The sequence below is a fragment of the Acipenser ruthenus genome, chromosome 25 (genome assembly GCF_902713425.1).
Source record: "Acipenser ruthenus chromosome 25, fAciRut3.2 maternal haplotype, whole genome shotgun sequence".
Taxonomy (NCBI): domain Eukaryota; kingdom Metazoa; phylum Chordata; class Actinopteri; order Acipenseriformes; family Acipenseridae; genus Acipenser; species Acipenser ruthenus.
This window is the reverse complement of record NC_081213.1, coordinates 11,401,507-11,428,522: the sequence shown is the minus strand read 5'-3', so window position 1 is coordinate 11,428,522 and position 27,016 is coordinate 11,401,507. Positions and strand designations below refer to the sequence as shown.

The 27,016-nt window shown below is 46.5% G+C and overlaps 1 protein-coding gene across 1 annotated transcript in view; it reads left to right on the top strand.

Annotated features, from left to right (window-relative positions):
* Positions 1-27,016, top strand: part of LOC117417601 (monoacylglycerol lipase ABHD6) — a 54,414-nt gene that overhangs the window by 11,430 nt on the left and 15,968 nt on the right. The window contains 3 exon segments of the mRNA XM_034029724.3: positions 12,807-12,945; positions 15,459-15,615; positions 16,088-16,201. Coding sequence (XP_033885615.2) covers positions 12,827-12,945; positions 15,459-15,615; positions 16,088-16,201 — 390 coding nt within the window. The 5' untranslated portion in view covers positions 12,807-12,826.

The following is a 27,016-nucleotide window of genomic DNA, read 5'->3' as shown; positions in this document are numbered from 1 at the left end:
TGGTTCGGCGCATTGAATTCGTCTCTGCCAGTTGTGAAAGCGCAGCAACAGGAAGCCGGAAGATTGCAGTGCTGAGGCGCAGAGCACGCAGAGCCTGATGAAGCTGCCTGGTCACCATGACAACTTGCCACTCCCCGCAGTCACTCAATAAGGGCGTTGCCGTGGTAACCATAGTCTGTGAGGCGCCGGTGGAAAAGTTACAGTACAATAGTGTGGTTGGAGAATGTTGTGACCAGTCGAGTCACGAGCCGCCACTAGTTAAAAATTGAGTTTAGAATGGGCTGGATACGTCTTTAGAAGGTTGAACGTAGCTGATGGAGGTCCAGGGCAGGATCTTCTGATGAAACGGTAATTGTGCTGGCTCAGTGGGAGTGGGGGGAGGGGCGTCTGATTGCAGGCAAGGAATAAAGAAAGATTCCGCCGACAAAACTTTGTGGTAGAATTAAATAGAGCTAAGGTAAGGCAATCGCAGACAACGGGAATGACGATGTCATGTCGAAGGAGCTTGAAAGTTTAACGGAGGACCAGACTTTCTGATAAAGTTGCAGACAAGTTGAGTAATGAAGCTGCGCTTTGGACGGCTATGATGCCGAGGTGGAGATGGAGGTGGGTGGAACAGGAAAGAGTAACGTTGGAGCTCTTGGAGCCGAAAAGAGAAGCTGAATGAAAAGAAAGATCACCTGAGCAGGTAAGAAAATGATTGCTAATATCTTGGCAGCGATGTGCAGAGAAACGACCTGCGTGAGCGAGGCAACGAAGTTTAGATATTAGCGGTGAAGCACGAAACGACGCGTCTGAGCGTTTGCTACAAAAAACGAAACACTAGACAGAAAAGGTGCAGGTGATCAGGTCTTAAATAGTAAATAGATACTAATTAACGGGAGATTAGAAAATTGAAAGATTAGAGATTAGCGGCCCCTCCAGCTCCACGCCCCCCGAACCTCGCAGGCTAACATTTAAAAGGCTGTGGAAAGCAGATCTCTCTCTCTCTCTCTCTCTCTCTCTCTCTGATCACAATGTTAAAATGTCTGCAAGCTTTCTCGCTCGTGTGACTTCATATCCATGTGACAGACATGGACCAATCAAAACGCGAGACTGTTATGCCGTTCCATAACTATAATGCAACCATGTTAAATGAATTAAACTCTTATTTGGTATTTACGATGAATAAGGATACGATTTTGTCACAGAGGTCACGAAAATCGAGAATTTAAACAAAAGTCTGTGAAATCTTGGAAATGAATGTAAAAACACATCTGGTTAGGAACTGCAAACTGTAGATAAAACGAGAGGTTTATCTGTTTCTGGTCTTTTTGTGATCTTTGTGATGCCCTGTTTCTTGGACACATTGCTGTCTGTGTGATTTCACCTTTGTACTCCTGTTTTTTGTTTGTTTTTATGTTTAAAGGGGCAGTGCTCTGTAGGCTACTCAGAAACAACCAGGTTAAATGTCTCATTCTAATTATTGAAGAAAAAATATATACCGTTTCATTTTGAACACTGTAATAAAAACAATTTCATATGCTGATTTTGTATCTAGATGTAGATTTATGCCTGACGCGCACAGAGAAACAGGAACACAGTTTATTTCTGTTTCGCTGCGTGGTGTGAATGCCTGCATTGTACAGTATTCTAATAATAATAATAATAACAATAATGTTACATTGGTGTGAAAGGACCTTTACCTAAGTTTTGTACTCTAAATTAACATTTAAACTTGCCAGCAGTCAAAAGCAGTAGTCTTTATATTATTGGTTTTTGTGTACTGTTTAAAAGCTTGTGTTTGTTGATGAAGCTAAACCTACATTATTTGGTGACCTTTCCGTGACATTATTGTGAATTCTTGGTTTTTTTTTTCTGCAACGGGAAATGTACTAAAAATCACAGTGACAAACTCTTATCCTTAATGGTGAATTTTGGTGAAATTACTATTTACTGGAATCAATTTGATCTTGAACTGACTTGTTTTTAAAGCTTGAAAAAACATAGTAAGTTAATGCTTAGCAACTCCTCAGTCAGAAAGTGTGACAATAGAAAAAATAGCATTTTCTTTTTAATTATTTAAATTATTTTTAATAATATAAGGTTGTGGCTCCCGAGTGGCGCATCCAGTAAAGGCGCTCTGCATGGAGTGCAGGATGCACCCTATAGCCTGGAGATTGCGCGTTCGAATCCAGGCTATGCCACTGTCTACCACGACCGGGGATTCCTAGGGGGCGGTGCACAATTGTCTGAGCGCCGCCCATGTAGGGAGGGATTAGGTCGACAGGGCAATTCACGGTGCACCGTGCACCAGCGACCCCTGTGGCTGATAGGGCGCCTGCGGGTCTGCAGTGGAGCCATTCAGATCTGTGTTGTCCTCCGGCACTATAGGCTTCACTGTGGATCCGCAGTGGAGTCAGATCTGTGTTGTCCTCCGGCACTGTAGGTCTGGTGGCTTCACTGTGGATCCGCAGTGGAGTCATTCAGATCCAGAAAGGGCTGGTGACTGTGCATCACATATGGAAATTATGTGGCTAATTTTTGCAATATTTCACAAATGATAATGATTGAGCGGAGGCAAAAACAATAGCTACGTTTTTTATATCTGATCTAAGACCTGAAGAGACGTTACTAAGCTCAGGCTCTTGTAATACCACATGATTGATTTGTTTTTTGGAACCCACTAGCATAACCTCTGAGTTCAGCAACAGAAGATTGAGAGTCATCCAGCACTTAATGTCTGCGAGACAAGTCGTAAGCAGCCTGCCAGCACAAGTATATCCTGGCTTTATAGACAAATAAAGCTGTGTGTCGTCCGCATACAATGGTAATTCACCCCATGTCTACGGATAAAGTCACCCAGAGGAAGCAGATATAATGAGAACAACAGCGCACCCAAGACAGATCCCTGTGGGACCCCATATAGGACAGCAGACCTTTCAGATCTGTCCTCCCCTTAAGAGACAAACTGGAATCTGTCTGCAAGATAGGACTGAAACCATGAAAGAACAGTGCCAGACAGTCCCACAGTGTATTCAAGGAGCTTAAGTAGAGTGGAGTGGTCTACAGTGTTGAATGCGGCACTTAGATCTAAGAGAACTAATACTGAAGGAGAGCCCAAGTCAGAGCTGAAGAGCAGGTCGTTAACAACTCTTACAAGGGCTGTTTCAGAGCTGAAGAGCAGGTGTGGCAATGCGCCCCGCCCCTGTGTGCATTTGTGTGATATATGTTGTATGTTGTGTGCCTGTGTAAATGTTGGTGTATAGAGATTGGTACACGGGATATAAACGGGTCTGTGTTTCACGTGTATTTAAAAGTGTAGATTTGTATTTAGGCACGAGGAGGGCACAAATCACTTCACGTGCTGGTTAAATGTAATATGTGAGCACGGGGTTGCACAGAATTAATTCACGTGCTGGGATTCAAGTGAATAATTAATTAGTAATTGAATCCCAGCACAACAGTATATATAGATGCACATTTTCATTCAGTCGGGGTTGGGTGTTCGAGAGTGGAGAACGGGTGAGAGAGAAGGAGAACGTAAATTAAGTAAAGTAATAATCTAGAAGTGTTTGTACTCACCGTGTTTGTTTGTCTCTCCGTGCACCATCTGTTAAGTGTTTAGTACGTTTTGTTTGTCTCTTTATTTTTGGCGTGAAGTGCCGTGTCCCGTGTTTTGTGTTAAAACCTTTTATTTTCTGTTCTGTTTAATTATTAAATGCTGAGCGCAATCACGCGCCCAGCTTCACCAAACCACATCTCTCTGTTTATTTATTTCCTGCATCTGGTCTGACGCCACCCACTCCGGCCGTCTTTGTGACACGTGGTGTCAGAAGTGGGATCTACAGCGCCTCCAGGACTCAGGCCAGAGCAGGAAACGCAGTTTTGGATAAAAAAAAAAAAAAGGCAGAAGACGCCATCAAAGTGCGGGACTGGATGCTGGAAAATGCTGGGCTGGAGGCCCAGTCTATCCCAGTAGTCGTCCAGTTCCTGCGATTTATGGATAGGGAACAATGGGAGGCTTACGAGAGGGAACAGACCGTAAGTACCTGGGAGGAAGGTGTGGGGTTGGTCCTCAGCTACCTGGAGGCAGTTATAAGTGGAACAACAGCCCAGGTAGCAGGTCCACCAGCAGAGGAAGAATGCCTGCTGTCCCCGTCTCCACCAGCAGAGGAAGAATGCCTGCTGGTTTTGCCTTCACAGCCCAAGCGGGAGGAGCCTGAGCGTCCACAGCCCAAGCGGGAGGAGCCCAAATGTCCTACGCCTGAGTGGGAGGAGCCCGAACGTCCTACGCCTGAGTGGGAGGAGCCCGAACGTCCTACGCCTGAGTGGGAGGAGCCCGAACGTCCTACGCCTGAGTGGGGGGAGCCCGAACGTCCACAGCCCAAAAGGGAGGAGTCGGTGCGTCCACAGCCCAAAAGGGAGGAGTCGGGGCGTCCACAGCCCAAAAGGGAGGAGTCGGGGCGTCCACAGCCCAACAGGGAGGAGTCGGGGCGTCCACAGCCCAAAAGGGAGGAGTCGGTGCGTACACAGCCCGAAGAGAGGGAAGTCGGGGCTTCCACAGCCCTAGGACCCAAGCTGCCAGCAGAGGGAGAATGCCTGCTGGTTCCACCTCCACCAGCAGAGGGAGAATGCCTGCTGGTTTCCCCGTCAAAAGCGGAGACGCACCAGTTCCCTGCAAGAGAGGCAGAGCAGCACCAGTCCCCTCGAAAAAGGGGAGACTACACGCTGCTCCCACCTCCATCGGCAGGAGACTACACGCTGCTCCCACCTTCACCGGCAGGAGCAGAGCAGCCGGAGCTGCCTCTGCCTCCGCCACCTACACCGGCAGGAGCAGAGCAGCCGGAGCTGCCTCTGCCTCCGCCACCTCCACCGCTTCCTCCACTAGGAGCAGAGGAGCAGGAGCTGCCTCTGCCTCCACCACCGCCAGGAGCAGAGCAGCCGGAGCTGCCTCTGCCTCCGCCACCTCCACCGGCAGGAACAGAGCAGCAGGAGCTGCCTCTGTCTCCGCCACCTCCACCGGAAGAAGCAGAGGAGCAGGAACTGCCTCTGCCTCCGCCACCTCCACTGCTTCCTCCACTAGGAGCAGAGGAGCAGGAGCTGCCTCTGCCTCCACCACCGCCAGGAGCAGAGGAGCAGGAGCTGCCTCTGCCTCCGCCACTGCCAGAAGCAGAACAGCAGGAGCTGTCTCTGCGTTCCGTACCTCCACCACAGGGAGTACGGTGGCCGGAGCCCCAGAAAGGGGAGCTGTCGGCCACGAAGAAGGGGGAGGAGGTCTGGAGACCACCAACCCCAGCAGCAGTTTCGCTGCCGGAGATCGTGGGGGAGGTCCGGAGACCTGCTCCCACTGCAGCTTCTTCGCTGCCGGAAGTACTGTGGTCAGAGCCCCACCAAAGGGAGCTACCGGCTACAAAGACAGGGGGAGAGGTCAGGAGACCAGCATCCCCCGCAGCAATTTCGCTGCAGGAGTGGACCAGCATGCTGTCAGCCGTGCCACTACCAGCAGGGGTGCTGACAGCATGGCCAGCCATGGGCCCACTGGAGCCTCCCTTCCCAGCCCGAGACTTTGTCCTGGACTGCTGGATTTTTAAGGGGGGAGGTGGCCGTTGAGGCCATGTGTGCTGCGCACAAGGGGGGGTATATGTGGAAATGCGCCCCGCCCCTGTGTGCATTTGTGTGTTATATGTTGTATGTTGTGTGCGTGTGTAAATGTTGGTGTATAGAGATTGGTACACGGGATATAAACGGGTCTGTGTTTCACGTGTATTTAAAAGTGTAGATTTGTATTTAGGCACGAGGAGGGCACAAATCACTTCACGTGCTGGTTAAATGTAATATGTGAGCACGGGGTTGCACAGAATTAATTCACGTGCTGGGATTCAAGTGAATAATTAATTAGTAATTGAATCCCAGCACAACAGTATATATAGATGCACATTTTCATTCAGTCGGGGTTGGGTGTTCGAGAGTGGAGAACGGGTGAGAGAGAAGGAGAACGTAAATTAAGTAAAGTAATAATCTAGAAGTGTTTGTACTCACCGTGTTTGTTTGTCTCTCCGTGCACCATCTGTTAAGTGTTTAGTACGTTTTGTTTGTCTCTTTATTTTTGGCGTGAAGTGCCGTGTCCCGTGTTTTGTGTTAAAACCTTTTATTTTCTGTTCTGTTTAATTATTAAATGCTGAGCGCAATCACGCGCCCAGCTTCACCAAACCACATCTCTCTGTTTATTTATTTCCTGCATCTGGTCTGACGCCACCCACTCCGGCCGTCTTTGTGACACGTGGTGTCAGAAGTGGGATCTACAGCGCCTCCAGGACTCAGGCCAGAGCAGGAAACGCAGTTTTGGATAAAAAAAAAAAAAAGGCAGAAGACGCCATCAAAGTGCGGGACTGGATGCTGGAAAATGCTGGGCTGGAGGCCCAGTCTATCCCAGTAGTCGTCCAGTTCCTGCGATTTATGGATAGGGAACAATGGGAGGCTTACGAGAGGGAACAGACCGTAAGTACCTGGGAGGAAGGTGTGGGGTTGGTCCTCAGCTACCTGGAGGCAGTTATAAGTGGAACAACAGCCCAGGTAGCAGGTCCACCAGCAGAGGAAGAATGCCTGCTGTCCCCGTCTCCACCAGCAGAGGAAGAATGCCTGCTGGTTTTGCCTTCACAGCCCAAGCGGGAGGAGCCTGAGCGTCCACAGCCCAAGCGGGAGGAGCCCGAATGTCCTACGCCTGAGTGGGAGGAGCCCGAACGTCCTACGCCTGAGTGGGAGGAGCCCGAACGTCCTACGCCTGAGTGGGAGGAGCCCGAACGTCCTACGCCTGAGTGGGGGGAGCCCGAACGTCCACAGCCCAAAAGGGAGGAGTCGGTGCGTCCACAGCCCAAAAGGGAGGAGTCGGGGCGTCCACAGCCCAAAAGGGAGGAGTCGGGGCGTCCACAGCCCAACAGGGAGGAGTCGGGGCGTCCACAGCCCAAAAGGGAGGAGTCGGTGCGTACACAGCCCGAAGAGAGGGAAGTCGGGGCTTCCACAGCCCTAGGACCCAAGCTGCCAGCAGAGGGAGAATGCCTGCTGGTTCCACCTCCACCAGCAGAGGGAGAATGCCTGCTGGTTTCCCCGTCAAAAGCGGAGACGCACCAGTTCCCTGCAAGAGAGGCAGAGCAGCACCAGTCCCCTCGAAAAAGGGGAGACTACACGCTGCTCCCACCTCCATCGGCAGGAGACTACACGCTGCTCCCACCTTCACCGGCAGGAGCAGAGCAGCCGGAGCTGCCTCTGCCTCCGCCACCTACACCGGCAGGAGCAGAGCAGCCGGAGCTGCCTCTGCCTCCGCCACCTCCACCGCTTCCTCCACTAGGAGCAGAGGAGCAGGAGCTGCCTCTGCCTCCACCACCGCCAGGAGCAGAGCAGCCGGAGCTGCCTCTGCCTCCGCCACCTCCACCGGCAGGAACAGAGCAGCAGGAGCTGCCTCTGTCTCCGCCACCTCCACCGGAAGAAGCAGAGGAGCAGGAACTGCCTCTGCCTCCGCCACCTCCACTGCTTCCTCCACTAGGAGCAGAGGAGCAGGAGCTGCCTCTGCCTCCACCACCGCCAGGAGCAGAGGAGCAGGAGCTGCCTCTGCCTCCGCCACCTCCACCGGCAGGAACAGAGCAGCAGGAGCTGCCTCTGTCTCCGCCACCTCCACCGGAAGAAGCAGAGGAGCAGGAACTGCCTCTGCCTCCGCCACCTCCACTGCTTCCTCCACTAGGAGCAGAGGAGCAGGAGCTGCCTCTGCCTCCACCACCGCCAGGAGCAGAGGAGCAGGAGCTGCCTCTGCCTCCGCCACTGCCAGAAGCAGAACAGCAGGAGCTGTCTCTGCGTTCCGTACCTCCACCACAGGGAGTACGGTGGCCGGAGCCCCAGAAAGGGGAGCTGTCGGCCACGAAGAAGGGGGAGGAGGTCTGGAGACCACCAACCCCAGCAGCAGTTTCGCTGCCGGAGATCGTGGGGGAGGTCCGGAGACCTGCTCCCACTGCAGCTTCTTCGCTGCCGGAAGTACTGTGGTCAGAGCCCCACCAAAGGGAGCTACCGGCTACAAAGACAGGGGGAGAGGTCAGGAGACCAGCATCCCCCGCAGCAATTTCGCTGCAGGAGTGGACCAGCATGCTGTCAGCCGTGCCACTACCAGCAGGGGTGCTGACAGCATGGCCAGCCATGGGCCCACTGGAGCCTCCCTTCCCAGCCCGAGACTTTGTCCTGGACTGCTGGATTTTTAAGGGGGGAGGTGGCCGTTGAGGCCATGTGTGCTGCGCACAAGGGGGGGTATATGTGGAAATGCGCCCCGCCCCTGTGTGCATTTGTGTGTTATATGTTGTATGTTGTGTGCGTGTGTAAATGTTGGTGTATAGAGATTGGTACACGGGATATAAACGGGTCTGTGTTTCACGTGTATTTAAAAGTGTAGATTTGTATTTAGGCACGAGGAGGGCACAAATCACTTCACGTGCTGGTTAAATGTAATATGTGAGCACGGGGTTGCACAGAATTAATTCACGTGCTGGGATTCAAGTGAATAATTAATTAGTAATTGAATCCCAGCACAACAGTATATATAGATGCACATTTTCATTCAGTCGGGGTTGGGTGTTCGAGAGTGGAGAACGGGTGAGAGAGAAGGAGAACGTAAATTAAGTAAAGTAATAATCTAGAAGTGTTTGTACTCACCGTGTTTGTTTGTCTCTCCGTGCACCATCTGTTAAGTGTTTAGTACGTTTTGTTTGTCTCTTTATTTTTGGCGTGAAGTGCTGTGTCCCGTGTTTTGTGTTAAAACCTTTTATTTTCTGTTCTGTTTAATTATTAAATGCTGAGTGCAATCACGCGCCCAGCTTCACCAAACCACATCTCTCTGTTTATTTATTTCCTGCATCTGGTCTGACGCCACCCACTCCGGCCGTCTTTGTGACAGCAGGTCATTAACAACTCTTACAAGGGCTGTTTCAGAGCTGAAGAGCAGGTTGTTAACAACTCTTACAAGGGCTGTTTCAGAGCTGAAGAGCAGGTCATTAACAACTCTTACAAGGGCTGTTTCAGAGCTGAAGAGCAGGTCATTAACAACTCTTACAAGGGCTGTTTCAGAGCTGAAGAGCAGGTCATTAACAACTCTTACAAGGGCTGTTTCAGAGCTGAAGAGCAGGTCGTTAACAACTCTTACAAGGGCTGTTTCAGAGCTGAAGAGCAGGTCATTAACAACTCTTACAAGGGCTGTTTCAGAGCTGAAGAGCAGGTCATTAACAACTCTTACAAGGGCTGTTTCAGAGCTGAAGAGCAGGTTATTAACAACTCTTACAAGGGCTGTTTCAGAGCTGAAGAGCAGGTCATTAACAACTCTTACAAGGGCTGTTTCAGTGCTGAAGAGCAGGTTGTTAACAACTCTTACAAGGGCTGTTTCAGAGCTGAAGAGCAGGTCATTAACAACTCTTACAAGGGCTGTTTCAGAGCTGAAGAGCAGGTCGTTAACAACTCTTACAAGGGCTGTTTCAGAGCTGAAGAGCAGGTCATTAACAACTCTTACAAGGGCTGTTTCAGTGCTGAAGAGCAGGTCGTTAACAACTCTTACAGGGCTGTTTCAGAGCTGAAGAGCAGGTTGTTAACAACTCTTACAGAGCTGTTTCAGAGCTGAAGAGCAGGTCATTAACAACTCTTACAAGGGCTGTTTCAGTGCTGTGAGCCCTACGGAATCCAGACTGGAATTTCTCCATGACTCAGTTTAGAGTGAAATATTTATCTAGTTGGGTTGCAACTATCCTTTCTAAAATTGTCTAAAAAAGGTATATTAGAAATTAGCTTATAGTTAGTAAGGACTTGAGGATCCAGGTTATGTTTTTTTTTTTTTATATAAATTTGGAATCTCCAGTTTTTTTTTTTCCTCATTTTCCCCCCAATTTGGAAAGCCCAATTATTTTTTATTTTAACTCGACTCACTGCTGCCAGAATTGGGTCAAGGGAACAGGCAGTGGTTCTCATCTGCTTAACTATTGTTTCCAATTCATCCAAGGTAATTGGAGAGAAGTCCTGAACCTTATTTATTTGGATCTTGAAACTGCCTTAAGGACCAGATTGTTTAAATGAATGTATCATTATTAACAGCTTTATTAATAAAAGTACACATTTTTTGTTTAAAGCCAGAGCTTGACTCCAGCATCCTGCTTTTATTGTCTTTACTTGCCAACCGACTACACTATCTGACCATAAATGCAATTTAAAAAACCTAAAATCAGGATAGGTAGTATCATGATGTTTATAAACATGGTAATAACCCTTGTTTAAGTAAACTGAACTTGTGGAAGTTCAAATTGTGTAGCTTGGTGAAATTGAGTCCAACGCATTTTCAGGTTTGAGAAGTAAATTCAGAATATACTGTTGCCAAGCCGAACGGACACAAACTCAGCTTGGCAACAAGCTAAAATGGAATCTAGACATATTAAGGAACAAATGATACCAAAAAACCTGAGTCTGACAGGGGTTGCAGCCATCCTGAACATTTATTAGGAAATAAAATGGACTACATGGTGTAAGAACAGTAGCACTGTGATAGTGTGGAATTGAACAGGGCATGGCATCTTTAAACTGCATAGCATTATGACATGATGCCCCTGCCCCTCTTACTGTACATTGTTTCCTATCTAATTATACCTACTAAGGACCACTACTTTACTACTGAACTACTTACCCCTCTCTGTGATGCATATCTGAGGAGACACCAGGCCTGCTCAATGAGCATGTCCTTACCCCTCTCTGTGGAGACACCAGTCCTGCTCAGTGAGCATGTCCTTACCCCTCTCTGTGGAGACACCAGTCCTGCTCAGTGAGCACGTCCTTACCCCTCTCTGAGGAGACACCAGTCCTGCTCAATGAGCATGTCCTTACCCCTCTCTGTGGAAACACCAGTCCTGCTCAATGAGCATGTCCTTACCCCTCTCTGAGGAGACACCAGTCCTGCTCAATGAGCATGTCCTTACCCCTCTCTGAGGAGACACCAGTCCTGCTCAATGAGCATGTCCTTACCCCTCTCTGAGGAGACACCAGTCCTGCTCAATGAGCATGTCCTTACCCCTCTCTGAGGAGACACCAGTCCTGCTCAGTGAGCATGTCCTTACCCCTCTCTGAGGAGACACCAGTCCTGCTCAGTGAGCATGTCCTTACCCCTCTCTGAGGAGACACCAGTCCTGCTCAATGAGCATGTCCTTACCCCTCTCTGAGGAGACACCAGTCCTGCTCAATGAGCATGTCCTTACCCCTCTCTGAGGAGACACCAGTCCAGCTCAGTGAGCATGTCCTTACCCCTCTCTGTGGAGACACCAGTCCTGCTCAGTGAGCATGTCCTTACCCCTCTCTGAGGAGACACCAGTCCTGCTCAATGGGCCTGTGATTCCAGGCTGAAGTGAGATGTTGAGTATCTTGATCAAGGTGGTAATGTATCTGAGACCAGGCTTGCCACTCACTTGCTATATCCAGTATCCAGTATGTGCATATTTTATATTCGAAAGCAGCAGGGCTGGGTCTCTGGCACAGCAGGCTAATTCTCTACCCTTTCATGGCTTCACCTGCAGAGACTTGGGGTCCAGTCTGGTCCAGGTGGTCATTCTGTTTATGATTCTCAGCTTGGCCCCCAGTTCTGCCAGCTCCTAAATTCAAAGGAAACGGGCCTTCAGTGAAAACTTTTGAAATTCGCTGAACTAGTTCTGCCCTGGAGCTCTTGAGAATTCATTTAGTAGCATGTGAAAATAACAATGTGCTGGCAATGTGTTTACTGAAGTATCTTACTTGTAAAAAGGAACAGAGTTGTTGTGAAGATTGAACTGAAAAGGGTGCTACTGTAGCAAGCAGTTCCCTTTTCTTACCGCTGTAGGGGTTGAGCGTTCCTGGTACAGGAGGACATCTTATCCAGTTGTAGCTGTGAGGGGATGTGTGGTACTGACACAATTCCAGTTAGCAGCCACCTGCTTGGTGCCATACCTCCTGTGAGCTGGGCTGCATTGTAACTGTGTCAGTTATTTTTGTTCACAGACATTATGCATGTCCCACAGGCTGAGTGAATATCACTGACTACAGGAGCCCGTCTGTGTATCCACACCACACCAAGATATTTAAATCTATCTATAGAAACCCGATCCAATTTGGATGAGCCAAGGCGTAATATTCTTTATCACAGGATATGTCCATCTACTGTAGGTCATATTTACTGCCCCTGCTTCTGCATGAGTTGGTCTATAAAAGTACAGCAGAACCTGTTATATTCAATCCTCTATTAACTGATGGGCCTCAGCCATGTGTCATTTACACATGCTGCTACCAGCTGAACGGTACTGCTGAAACGGATCAGTGCACACTTTATTATGGGTCTGAAACTGTACTTTTATCTAGCAGGACAGAATAGATTCCTTTGCAGGTAAAAAAGCAGGCGCTAGAAAAGAGCAGAGGGGCATTGCTGCAGACCTGGGGGCATGTCATGTAAAACACAACAAGAAAGAGATTCAGAATTATTGTACCATTAAAAAAGCTGAAACAAAGCGAGGGATTCATAGATTTACTGTACCGTTAAAAAAGCTGAAACAAAACGAGGGATTCATATCAAATTAACAGATTAATTCTCAAACTGAACGCAGTAGGGATTCAAGGAAATGCATGCACATGGATTAGGGATTAGGGGTGGTTAACATGTAGAAAACAGAAAGTACTGATTATAGGAACACGAGCACAGCATTAACTGTTATATAGGGGCGATGTAGGATAACAGCAACAGTATCAGTACTGTAATGTACCAGTATATCGACTCACCCCTGTGTTTGCCCCTGCAGGTGTGACGCAGCGCAGGGAGATGGACCTGGACGTTGTGAACATGTTTCTCATTGCCGGCGGCACGCTAGCCATTCCCATCCTGGCATTCATTGCTTCCTTTCTGCTGTGGCCTGCGGCTCTCATCAAAGTCTATTATTGGTAAGGTCAATTGTGCTGCTAATTAAAGCGTGCTATGATCTGTGTGTCTAAAGCGTGCCATGTGGTGCCCTGCACTGCTGTGTGCAGTGGAGTCATTGGTGCTGCCCCTGACTCTCTCAGTATGGCCCATGTCTCTGCGCAGTTACACGCCTGCCCCCAGCCTGCCCCCAGCCTGAACCTTGTTAAGGAAGCCTAGCAAGAAATGGAATTAACAGACGCAGCCTGGACTTTCTCTCCCTGCTGTGTGCTGTGCCCCATGAGGTTTGAAGGCCTGTGCTTGCATATTTAACAAGGCTGTTCCTATAAGCCTGTGCTAATAATATCTGCTTCTGAGGGCTGGATCCCACTTTATAAGTGAAGTAAGCATGAATTAGCTGGGGTCCTATGACCTGTAACACAGGTAGTTAATTTATAGAGAGGTGGTTGGGACCAGATTAGCGACAACAAAAGATCAACATCAAAACAATAATTGTTGAAGAGGCTGCACTGGAACGATGCTGTGAGCAGAGCCAGGGATTTTATTAAGAGGCTACACTGGAACGATGCTGTGAGCAGAGCCAGGGGTTTTATTAAGAGGTTACGCTGGAGTGATGCTGTGAGCAGAGTCAGGGGTTTTATTAAGAGGCTGCACTGGAACGATGCTGTGAGCAGAGCCAGGGGTTTTATTAAGAGGTTACACTGGAGTGATGCTGTGAGCAGAGCCAGGGGTTTTATTAAGAGGTTACACTGGAGTGATGCTGTGAGCAGAGCCAGGGGTTTTATTAAGAGGTTACGCTGGAACGATGCTGTGAGCAGAGCCAGGGGTTTTATTAAGAGGCTGCACTGGAACGATGCTGTGAGCAGAGCCAGGGGTTTTATTAAGAGGCTACACTGGAACGATGCTGTGAGCAGAGCCAGGGGTTTTATTAAGAGGCTACACTGGAGTGATGCTGTGAGCAGAGCCAGGGGTTTTATTAAGAGGTTACACTGGAGTGATGCTGTGAGCAGAGCCAGGGGTTTTATTAAGAGGTTACACTGGAACGATGCTGTGAGCAGAGCCAGGGGTTTTATTAAGAGGTTACACTGGAACGATGCTGTGAGCAGAGCCAGGGGTTTTATTAAGAGGTTACACTGGAGTGATGCTGTGAGCAGAGCCAGGGGTTTTATTAAGAGGCTACACTGGAACGATGCTGTGAGCAGAGCCAGGGGTTTTATTAAGAGGTTACACTGGAGTGATGCTGTGAGCAGAGCCAGGGGTTTTATTAAGAGGTTACACTGGAGTGATGCTGTGAGCAGAGCCAGGGGTTTTATTAAGAGGCTACACTGGAACGATGCTGTGAGCAGAGCCAGGGGTTTTCTTAAGAGGCTACACTGGAACGATGCTGTGAGCAGAGCCAGGGGTTTTATTAAGAGGCTACACTGGAGTGATGCTGTGAGCAGAGCCAGGGGTTTTATTAAGAGGTTACACTGGAGTGATGCTGTGAGCAGAGCCAGGGGTTTTATTAAGAGGTTACACTGGAACGATGCTGTGAGCAGAGCCAGGGGTTTTATTAAGAGGCTACACTGGAGTGATGCTGTGAGCAGAGCCAGGGGTTTTATTAAGAGGCTGCACTGGAACAGTGCTGTGAGCAGAGCCAGGGGTTTTATTAAGAGGCTACACTGGAGTGATGCTGTGAGCAGAGCCAGGGGTTTTATTAAGAGGCTACACTGGAGTGATGCTGTGAGCAGAGCCAGGGGTTTTATTAAGAGGCTACACTGGAACGATGCTGTGAGCAGAGCCAGGGGTTTTATTAAGAGGTTACACTGGAGTGATGCTGTGAGCAGAGCCAGGGATTTTATTAAGAGGCTACAGTTCACATTAAGGCATTCACATGGAGCATCGATGGGTCCATGTACCAGCCCTTTTATAAGAATGCTACAATACAAAATACATTTATAGAAATTCAGTTTTTTCACTACATTTAAATGTTTCTAGAAACAATATCAAAAGAATAATTGTCAGGTTGTCTTTCCTCTGAATTCCTGTTGATTTTGTTTCTTTTGTGTGGGTCTCTCTGGTCTACATACTAGCCGTGTGTGGAGTTTAAAGATCACATTGTGTTATCACATGACGGATACACAGACACTGAACAAGCTGGGTGACCTTGTCTGGTGTCATCGCTGGCCTTTCAGTGTCCTGACTTAAGATTTACGGATCTGACACTTGTTTGACAGCCAGGCTCACCTGTGCAGGTTGGGTTAGGATTTATTTTTGGGTGCAGGTGGTTTTGCATTAATAGAAAACACTGTGATAGAAATATAAGTGAAGAAAGTCTCTTGCTGTGACGTAGGATTTCATAGTATTCCTTTAACAGAATGGAGCAGCTTGCCCACTGAAAAGGACATTAGTTAGAAGTCTGGGTAAATACTGATCTAAGGAGAAACAACAGAGACTCTTACAGAACACACATAGTAGAATAATAAACGGATCTGAAAATGAATGGTGCTGAAGCGTAGCTGGTATAACGTGTCTCCTCACTGTGCTGTTTGTGCAGGTACTGGCGGCGGACGCTGGGACTGCAGGTGAAGCATGCGGAGAGCGACGGGTATCGCTTCTGCTACTCGTACCGCGGGAAGCCCGGGACCCGGCCCTCCATCCTCATGCTGCACGGCTTCTCTGCACACAAAGACATGTGGCTGACCGTGGTCAAGGTGAGGAGAGAGTGGGGGACACGCCGTGTCACAGTTTAAAGACATGTGGCTGACCGTGGTCAAGGTGAGGAGCGAGTGGGGGGCACGTCGTGTCACAGTTTAAAGACATGTGGCTGACCGTGGTCAAGGTGAGGAGCGAGTGGGGGGCACGTCGTGTCACAGTTTAAACAGTGAACGACCGCTTACACAGAGCATCGGAACGTCTGATCAGCTAAACAATAGATTTACAGCCTTGGAGCACCAAGGATTAGCAACCTGTGCACAGAAGGCTTCCCTCGCTAGGCATTTTCTACTTGGAACCAAGAATTTATTTTATCCAAAATGGAAAGTTGTAGCGACATGCAGCCACAATGAGCCACGTTAAAGTTCAGCATTAAAACCTCCCCTGACTTGGGCAGTGTTCGGGGTATTTATGATGCAGGTAGAAGCAGCCGGTTCTTGCAAGGGTGTAATGCTGTCCTGATGTTTACAGTATCTCCCGAAGCACCTTCACCTGGTCTGTGTGGACATGCCAGGACACGAGGGCACCTCCCGCACCTGTGCTGAGGACTACTCCATCGAGGGGCAGGTGCAGAGGATACACCAGGTAAGCACTGTCTCGGTGTCTGTCTCTGTCTCTGTCTTTCTCTGTCTCGCTGTCTGTCTCACTGTTTTTGTCTGTCTCTCTCTCGGTCTGCATGTCTCTGTCTCACGGTCTGTCTCTGTGTCTCTTTAACTTGTCTATCTGTCTCCATGTATCTCTCTGTCCCACTGAGAATGCACCAGGTAAACAATGAACTGAAGAGGTTGATTCTGTCAGATTTCATAGTCTTGATTAAAATAATATGAAATTGTCACTGGAGAACATAGCATTCTATACACCAGGTGATGTAACTTAAAAAAGAGGATGATGAGTAAGTAGATTCAAGAAAATGCACAGAGTCCTTTTCTTCACTCAGTTGTTAGGTTTATTGAAATATGCAGGGAGTCTGGTCCCAGGTACAGGACAAACAGAATACTCGTTCTTACAATTGTTGCATGACATTAAATACCCTTCTGCATAGGTGTCTCTCTCCTCCTCTTTCTCTGACACTTAACCAATAGAAAAGGTACAACTCATTATCATTATGTGTGTGTGTGTGTGTGTGTGTGTGTGTGTGTGTGTGATCTAGTGTGAAGATCTCTGAACTCAGTGCATTCTTCAGACCCCTGGTGCCACAAAGGTCCATACATCTGGTTTTTGTCATCTTCCTTGTTCCTATCTCTCCGATTTGCCTAAGACCCTTTGATCCCAGTGGCACTATCTCTTTGGATCTCTCTGAAGTCTTAGAGCCTGGTCTCTTCTTTTGGTCCCCTTGAAAACTAGCTTTATGACCCCCTCATAAACCAGCTGTATTTTCTAAGCAAAAGCCTGTTTAACTAGTTTTATACCCCAGTGGACTCCCCGAAGGGCAAGCTTCTTTCATGTCAGGGCTGGAGATCAAAGGACTTGTTTGTACAGCCGTGTGCTGCTGGCCAGCCATTTGCTTTGACACAAAAGAATCTTAACTTCTCTACCATATTGCAGCTTTCATCTATCACAGCAGTGCTTGCATTTTTGGAACTAACAGTTTTTTCTATCCAATGTTAAATCACTTTTCAGAAAAATAACATGAATACAGCCGTCATTCCTCATGCGTAGCAAACTGCTATTCAATACTTGTTCCATGTTTTCCAACACCAGGTTACACAGTAAAGAACCCGAATCTTGAGTGACTGCCCTCAGAAACCATCTGGAACTCGAATACTCGGGTACACAGGAGCACCTGCTGTTAGCCCGTTGAAACTGAATCATGCTTGCCACAGAGAGGTGCAGCTTTTGTATAGCACACAATATTTATTTATTGCATTTATATAGCGCGTTTTATACAAAAGTATCGCAAAGCACTGTACAGTACATAGCAGAAAAAAGAGCAAACCACAATACATTTGTATAGCATGTCACACATACAACTGCCATAGTCAGACCATTTAAATAACAGTATACACATGTATACTGTTGTATACTCATACAAAAGCAGCAATTTTAAAGTTATATTAAAACCCACTAAGATAAGAAAGCCATTTTATAAAAGTGCGTTTTTAGTCTTGACTTGAAAACAGTAACGGTCCCAGCTTCCCTGACAAACGAAGGCAGAGCATTCTATAATTTAGGAGCTCTACAAGAAAAAGCCCTACCTCCCGTGTTGCTTTTGTTGATCCCAAAATAACCAACAGCCCTGCATCCTGTGATCTCAGAGTGTGGTTCGGAAGATACAGGGTCAGTAACTCTATACAGCACAGGGAGCCAGTGTAAAGAGCCAATTCTATACAGCACAGGGAGCCAGTGTAAAGAGCCAATTCTATACAGCACAGGGAGCCAGTGTAAAGAGCCAATTCTATACAGCACAGGGAGCCAGTGTAAAGAGCCAATTCTATACAGCACAGGGAGCCAGTGTAAAGAGCCAATTCTATACTGCACAGGGAGCCAGTGTAAAGAGCCAATTCTATACAGCACAGGGAGCCAGTGTAAAGAGCCAATTCTATACTGCACAGGGAGCCAGTGTAAAGAGCCAATTCTATACAGCACAGGGAGCCAGTGTAAAGAGCCAATTCTATACTGCACAGGGAGCCAGTGTAAAGAGCCAATTCTATACTGCACAGGGAGCCAGTGTAAAGAGCCAATTCTATACAGCACAGGGAGCCAGTGTAAAGAGCCAATTCTATACAGCACAGGGAGCCAGTGTAAAGAGCCAATTCTATACAGCACAGGGAGCCAGTGTAAAGAGCCAATTCTATACAGCACAGGGAGCCAGTGTAAAGAGGCCAAAACGGGTAATATGTTCACTTTTCCTGGTTTTAGTCAGAATTCTAGCGGCGGTATTCTGAACAAGCTGCAAGCGGGATACCACATGTTTTGGGATACCAGAAAAAAGTGCATTACAGTAATCAATTCTAGATGAAACAAAGGCATGCATTAGTCACTCGGCATCAGATACAGAAATAATTGGTCTATGTTTGGCTATATTTCTCAAATGGTATATTTGTCTCAAATGGTATATGGCAAGGATTCCATTTGCATAGCAAATTGAAGTAATGTGTTACTCTTGTGTTTATTTTGGTGATTCCAGCTCATCAGTGTTTCTCTTGTGTTTAGTTTGATTCCAGCTCATCAGTGTTTCTCTTGTGTTTAATTTGATTCCAGCTCATCAGTGTATCTCTTGTGTTTAATTTGATTCCAGCTCCTCAGTGTTTCGCTTGTGTTTAGTTTGATTCCAGCTCCTCAGTGTTTCTCTTGTGTTTAGTTTGATTCCAGCTCCTCAGTGTTTCTCTTGTGTTTAGTTTGATTCCAGCTCCTCAGTGTTTCTCTTGTGTTTAGTTTAGAACATAAGAACATAAGAAAGTTTACAAACGAGAGGAGGCCATTCAGCCCATCTTGCTCATTTGGTTGTTAGTAGCTTATTGATCCCAGAATCTCATCAAGCAGCTTCTTGAAGGATCCCAGGGTGTCAGCTTCAAAAACATTACTAGGGAGTTGGTTCCAGACCCTCACAATTCTCTGTGTAAAAAAGTGCCTCCTATGTTCTGTTCTGAATGCCCCTTTATCTAATCTCCATTTGTGACCCCTGGTCCTTGTTTCTTTTTTCAGGTCAAAAAAGTCCCCTGGGTCAACATTGTCTTTACCTTTTAGGATTTTGAATGTTTGAATCAGATCGTCGCATAGTCTTCTTTGTTCAAGACTGAATAGATTCAATTATTTTAGCCTGTCTGCATACGACATGCCTTTTAAACCCGGGATAATTCTGGTTGCTCTTCTTTGCACTCTTTCTAGAGCAGCAATATCCTTTTTGTAACGAGGTACCAGAACTGAACACAATATTCTAGGTGAGGTTTTACAAATGCATTGTAAAGTTTTAACATTACTTCCCTTGATTTAAATTCAACACTTCTCACAATATATCCGAGCATCTTGCTGGCCTTTTTTTATAGCTTCCCCACATTGTCTAGATGAAGACATTTCTGAGTCAATATAAACTCTTAGGTCTTTTTCATAGTTCCCTTCTTCAATTTCACTATCTCCCATATGATATTTATGATGCACATGATTACACTTTTCTCTATTAAATTTCATTTGCCATGTGTCTGCCCAGTTCTGATTGCTGTCTAGATCATTTTGAATGACCTTTGCTGCTGCAACAGTGTTTGCCACTCCTCCTATTTTTGTGTCGTCTGCAAATTTAACAAGTTTGCTTACTATACCAGAATCTAAATCATTAATGTAGATTAGGAATAGCAGAGGACCTAATACTGATCCCTGTGGTACTCCACTGGTTACCTCGCTCCAGTTTGAGGTTTCTCCTCTAATCAGTACTTTCTGTTTTCTACATGTTAACCACTCCCTAATCCATGTGCATGCATTTCCTTGAATCCCTACTGCGTTCAGTTTGAGAATTAATCTTTTATGCAGGACTCTAAATAAACCATGTTGTATGCTTTGCAATTATCCATTGTCAATGTTGCATCCTCAAGTCAAGCAGGTTAGTTAGACACAATCTCCCTTTCCTAAAACCATGCTGACTGTCACCCAGGATATTTTTACCATATAGGTAATTTTCCATTTTAGATATTATTATAGTTTCCATAAGTTTACATATAATAGAAGTCAGACTTATTGGTCTGTAGTTACCTGGTTCGGTTTTGTCTCCCTTTTTGTGGATCGGTATTACGTTTGCAATTTTCCAGTCTGTCGGTACAACCCCTGTGTCAAGAGACTGTTGCATGATCTTGGTTAGCGGTTTGTAAGTAACTTCTTTCATTTCTTTGAGTACTATTGGGAGGATCTCATCCGGCCCAGGGGATTTGTTTATTTTAAGAGCTCCTAGTCCCTTTAACACTTCTGCCTCTGTTATGCTAAAGTTATTTAAAATTGGATAGGAACAGGTCGACATGTGGGGCATGTTGTCCGTGTCCTCCTTTGTAAAAACCTGTGAAAAGTAATCATTTAATATATTTGCTATTTTTTTTTCTTCATCTATGATTTTGCCATTTGTGTCTCTTAGACATTTAACCTCCTCTTTGAATGTTCTCTTGCTGTTATAATATTGGAAAAACATTTTGGAATTGGTTTTAGCCCCCTTAGCAATATTGATTTCTATCTCTCTCTTGGCCTTTCTAACTTCCTTTTTGACTTGTGTTTGCAGTTCCAAGTACTCTTTCTGTGTACTTTGTTTTTGGTCCCTTTTAAACGCTCTGTAAAGTGCCTTTTTTCGCTGAATATTTTTTAAAATTGATCTATTAAACCATTTTGGCCATTTTGTTTTAGATTTAGATTCACTGGTTGCCTACGAGGGCTTGAGAGGAGTCGAAATTGGGAGTGAGATATTAAGAATGAGACAAGATGAGAGGATTTCTCTGGTTGCTTAGGAGGCTTGAGAGGGGTGAGATATTTGAGTTTAAGAGTGAGACGAGTTTGAGGGATGGCGAGATTGAGGGCTGGAGTTTGGGAATGGTGCTTAGTAACATTGAGGTTAGATACTGATAGCAGGACGAGATAGGGGGGACGAAGAGTTTTCCCTTCTCGTCGGGTCAGGCAGCATCCTCTGGCTGCTGGGCGACGTAGAGAGGGAGACATGAGAAGAGCAAAGGATTAGATATAAACACTTTCCGCCGGGTCAGACAGCATCCTCTGACTGCTGGGTGACGTAAAAGTGAGAGAGAGAGCAAAGTTTAGACATATAACATACAACAAATTGACTCTCGCTCCCGACGGGTCAGGCAGCATCCTCTGGCTGCTGGGCGTTTAGTGGAGCAAGATACAGGAAGGGGACGAACAGGACAAAAGGACAGATCCTTCGCAACTCAGGGCAGCAGTGTGGAGTAGTGGTTAGGGCTCTGGACTCTTGACCGGAGGGTTGTGGGTTCAATCCCCAGTGAGGGACACTGCTGTTGTACCCTTGAGCAAGGTACTTTACCTAGATTGCTCCAGTAAAAAAACCCAACTATATAAATGGGTAATTGTATGTAAAATAATGTGATATCTGTATAATGTGAAATAATGTATAATGTGATATCTTGTAACAATTGTAAGTCGCCCTGGATAAGGGCGTCTGCTAAGAAATAAATAATAATAATAATAACTCAGGGCAGCATCCTCAGGCAGCTAAGCTGGCAGCTGGGCGGCGTGGAGAGCTTAGGAAAAAGTGTCTCGGGTCCGATTAGGAGAGACGAAAACAGAGAAACCCCCCCCCCCCTCGGTCGGGGCCCGCTCGGCAGGTGGAGGCACGGCCTACTGCATGAGGGGGCTGAAATGCTCCTGGACCTGAAATAGAGGAGATGGGACAGCAAGGTTAAGCAGCAGAAGAATAGGGTGTGGCCGGGGGTCCCCTCAGGCCAGCGAGGAACAGTCGGGCGGCAGTGGTTGAGACGAGAGGCCGACCCGGACAGCCGGGGGAGTGAGACTCACTTCCACCTCAAAAGAGGACCCCCGGCTCCCCGCAAGAACCACACCGTGGGATAGAAAAGAGATTACAGAGCCGCACACATAAACAAAAGCTAGAAGAAAAGAGAAAATACAAGAGATGTTAGTAGACAACCTATGCCTATAAGCCGTCCGCACTGTGGAGAGGAAAAACCCCCCTGCAGGGAGGAAACCCCCTGCAGGGAGGAAACCCCTGGCGGAGAGGGCGCCCCCCACTCCGGGCAAGCTAACGAGTGCTTGGTGAGCTGTGGCGATGTCTGCAGAGGATGATCTAATATAAAGCGCCCCATAGACTTAATCAAGTGTTGATTCCTGCCCTGTCCGCGGAGGCAGCTGCTCCGATCCAGAATGAATGGGGGGAAAAATAGTTAGAAGAACGTCTGATCCGTGACAAGAGGGTGCATAAACGGGATGAGAACCAGTGTCTCGTAAGTATAGATCTGGAGCTGTCGATGAAGAGGGGATCTGACGGAAGATACTGAATCCTTGGCTTAATTGGACCGATTTTGAAGATCTGATGTGGAGGATAAAGTGGTTTCCGGGGATTTGAGAGAGATCTGAGCACTTGAGGCCTAGAGCTGGGAAGCTGGAAGTTGATGGAGTTGAGAATTCTGCACAGCGGAGAAATCCAAAGGCAGCTGTCAGGCACAGGGTTTCCATGACGATGTCGTTGAATAGGTTGAAGCATCCTTGCGGGAGAGCAGTGATGAGACAAAGGAGAAGGTCAGTAGAGATTGATTAACTTGATGGAGAGGAGGGGAGCAGGCTTTTCTCCATACCTCTGAGCGTTCTCTCTAGAGATCCGCCATCTCTAGAACGGACGAGAGGAGAAAGATTGGAGGCGAAATTGATACTGAATGCCCGCTAGGTAGCATCTAAATAGAGGAGGGGGCTAAACGTAGAGACAGCCTGAGGTGAGTGATGAAGGCGAGGAGGTGCTGTAGGTTGAAAGAGGTATGAGAGATCAGTTTTTTTTTTATTATTATTTATTTATTTTTTACTCGCAAAAAAGTGAGTAAATGAAGACTAGGCAGTCGAGTAGGAGGAACGGGTAGATGGGGCGAGAGCGTTCCCCATGAATCCAAGTCCTGATTGAAGGAGGCCGGAGAGAGAGTTATTCAGTTGAATATTGTTTTGCTGAAAGGTAGTACGAGACGAGGGTTGGGGTCTGCTCCTGGGACCAGGTTGCAGAACTTCTGGATCTTGATGTAACTGTCTGTTTTGAAGTCCTGATGAATAGGAGGAAGTTATTTCTGAAATGGACTTTGAAAGTTATATTAAGTGCCTTGATGAAGTTGGGGGCAAATGAGGAAGTGCAAATCCGGGAACAAGGTGGTTGCAGGAATGGCCTGATGCAGGGAAGCTGTAAATTAATGTGACGGTAGATTCTTAACATCTCAGAAAGCTGATAAGCATGGCTTCATGACAAGGTCCTCAAGGGGAGGGGTTTGGATTTGAAAAATTCAAGTTAATATATGTAGAAAAAGAGGTTGAGGCAGGAGGGTACTGAGAATCCCTCAGAAAGACAACAAACTGCAGGAATTGATAGAAAGTTTGGAGTGTGCGAGATTCGCAGCGATAGCAAATCATCTTAAATTATGTAGAGCTTGTGGTGTTATGCTGCCATCTAGAGGTTTTGATTGGAATTGAAACTATTGGCTTCAGTGAAGCAGGTAGCATACAGTGCCTTGCGAAAGTATTCGGCCCCCTTGAACTTTGCGACCTTTTGCCACATTTCAGGCTTCAAACATAAAGATATGAAACTGTAATTTTTTGTGAAGAATCAACAACAAGTGGGACACAATCATGAAGTGGAACGAAATTTATTGGATATTTCAAACTTTTTTAACAAATAAAAAACTGAAAAATTGGGCGTGCAAAATTATTCAGCCCCTTTACTTTCAGTGCAGCAAACTCTCTCCAGAAGTTCAGTGAGGATCTCTGAATGATCCAATGTTGACCTAAATGACTAATGATGATAAATAGAATCCACCTGTGTGTAATCAAGTCTCCGTATAAATGCACCTGCACTGTGATAGTCTCAGAGGTCAGTTTAAAGCGCAGAGAGCATCATGAAGAACAAGGAACACACCAGGCAGGTCCGAGATACTGTTGTGGAGAAGTTTAAAGCCGGATTTGGATACAAAAAGATTTCCCAAGCTTTAAACATCCCAAGGAGCACTGTGCAAGCGATAATATTGAAATGGAAGGAGTATCAGACCACTGCAAATCTACCAAGACCTGGCCGTCCCTCTAAACTTTCAGCTCATACAAGGAGAAGACTGATCAGAGATGCAGCCAAGAGGCCCATGATCACTCTGGATGAACTGCAGAGATCTACAGCTGAGGTGGGAGACTCTGTCCATAGGACAACAATCAGTCGTATACTGCACAAATCTGGCCTTTATGGAAGAGTGGCAAGAAGAAAGCCATTTCTTAAAGATATCCATAAAAAGTGTCGTTTACAGTTTGCCACAAGCCACCTGGGAGACACACCAAACATGTGGAAGAAGGTGCTCTGGTCAGATGAAACCAAAATCGAACTTTTTGGCAACAATGCAAAACGTTATGTTTGGCGTAAAAGCAACACAGCTCATCACCCTGAACACACCATCCCCACTGTCAAACATGGTGGTGGCAGCATCATGGTTTGGGCCTGCTTTTCTTCAGCAGGGACAGGGAAGATGGTTAAAATTGATGGGGAGATGGATGGAGCCAAATACAGGACCATTCTGGAAGAAAACCTGATGGAGTCTGCAAAAGACCTGAGACTGGGACGGAGATTTGTCTTCCAACAAGACAATGATCCAAAACATAAAGCAAAATCTACAATGGAATGGTTCACAAATAAACATATCCAGGTGTTAGAATGGCCAAGTCAAAGTCCAGACCTGAATCCAATCGAGAATCTGTGGAAAGAACTGAAAACTGCTGTTCACAAATGCTCTCCATCCAACCTCACTGAGCTCGAGCTGTTTTGCAAGGAGGAATGGGCAAAAATTTCAGTCTCTCGATGTGCAAAACTGATAGAGACATACCCCAAGCGACTTACAGCTGTAATCGCAGCAAAAGGTGGCGCTACAAAGTATTAACTTAAGGGGGCTGAATAATTTTGCACGCCCAATTTTTCAGTTTTTTATTTGTTAAAAAAGTTTGAAATATCCAATAAATTTCGTTCCACTTCATGATTGTGTCCCACTTGTTGTTGATTCTTCACAAAAAATTACAGTTTCATATCTTTATGTTTGAAGCCTGAAATGTGGCAAAAGGTCGCAAAGTTCAAGGGGGCCGAATACTTTCGCAAGGCACTGTATATTTGGTTATTGCGATTACAATCCTTGTCTATGTATTAAGCATTTGCTTTAGAACAGTTAGTGATGATATAGGTAAGTTAACGTAGGTCTAGAAGAGGAGCCTGCAGTATTTAGATGTCACAATTCGGCGAGTTGAAGCTCTCATGTTGCAAAAGCGCAGCAGCAGGAGCCAGAAGATTGCAGTAGTGAGGCACAGGCTCGCATTGCCTGTTAAAGCTGCCTGGTCGCCATAGCAACTTACCACTCCCAGTAGTCACTCGCTGAGGCGTTGCCGTGGTAACCATGGTCTGTGAGGCTCCGGTGTGAAAGAGTTGCAGTACAGCGGTGACGTTGGAACAGTCTGATGAAAACGCAGACCAAGTTGAGAATGGCACTGCGCTTTGAACGGCGCAGACTGAGCAGGTAGGAAAATAGCTGATACTATCTTGCGAGCGCAGAGCAGAGAAACGGCTTGCAGTGAAAGAAACGAACAACAAAAAACAAACATAGACAAGGAAGCGGAAATAGTGCTGGGTTAAAGTAGAAAAAGAGAGCGAGATAGACAGGAGGGGCAGCCAATAACATACGTGGAGCAACGCTTGCCATGCCCTAATAATTGACGAGGCGAGCGCTGCATTGTGTGATTGGCTGGAAATACTAAATGAGGCTGAACTGGGATCAGCTTCCACCCGGAAGAGATCGGCGGACGCTACCGGGCAGGATGCCACGGAGGGAAGGTAAGACAGGCTAAAGAAAAGGAAATAGGATAAGAAGAAAAAAGGAGCGCAAAGCGGGAGAGAGCCCTCTATGGCATCCCCCGAATTACGCCTAAAGGCTAACATTTGGTTTACTTTTGGGATGTAATTGTTTTGCGCCTCTGTACTACATTTTTAAAAAACAGCCATCCTTTTTCTGTGGATGTTTTCTCTATTTTACTCCAATCTACTTCTGTTAGTCTCTGTTTCATACCTTCATAGTTTGCTTTTCTAAAATTGTAAATCTTAGCTTTAGTCATTACTTTTGGGGTTTTAAAAAATATTTCAAATGAGACCATGTTGTGGTCTGAGTTTGCCAATGGCTCTCTGACCTCTGTTTTAGTTATTCTGTCTTTGTTTTTTGAAAAGATTAAATCAAGGCATGCCTCCCCTCCTAGTCGGTGCCTTGACAAATTGCGTTAGGAAGCAGTCATTTGTCATTTCCACCATTTCAATTTCGTCTGTCATGCTCCCCAACGGGTTCTCCCATTTTATACGGGGGAAGTTGAAATCCCCCATTAGTATGGCTTCTCCTTTTCTACACGCATTTCGAATGCCATTGTATAACAGATTATTTTTCTCGCCGTCTGAATTTGGCGGTCTATAGCATGCTCCTATTATTATGCCCTTTGAATTTTTGTCCATTATTCTGACCCATATTGATTCTGCATTGTTTTCTTTGTCCTGATTTAACACCTGGGCTTCAAGACTATTTCTTACGTATAGCGCAACCCCTCCGCCTCTTCTGTTCTGCCTGTCTTTCCTATACAGTGTGTACCCACTAATATTTGTCTCCATCACTCTCAGACAACGAAGTTTCTGTAATACCTATCACATCAAATCACAAGTTTGGTGGTTCCAGCTCCTCAGTGTTTCTC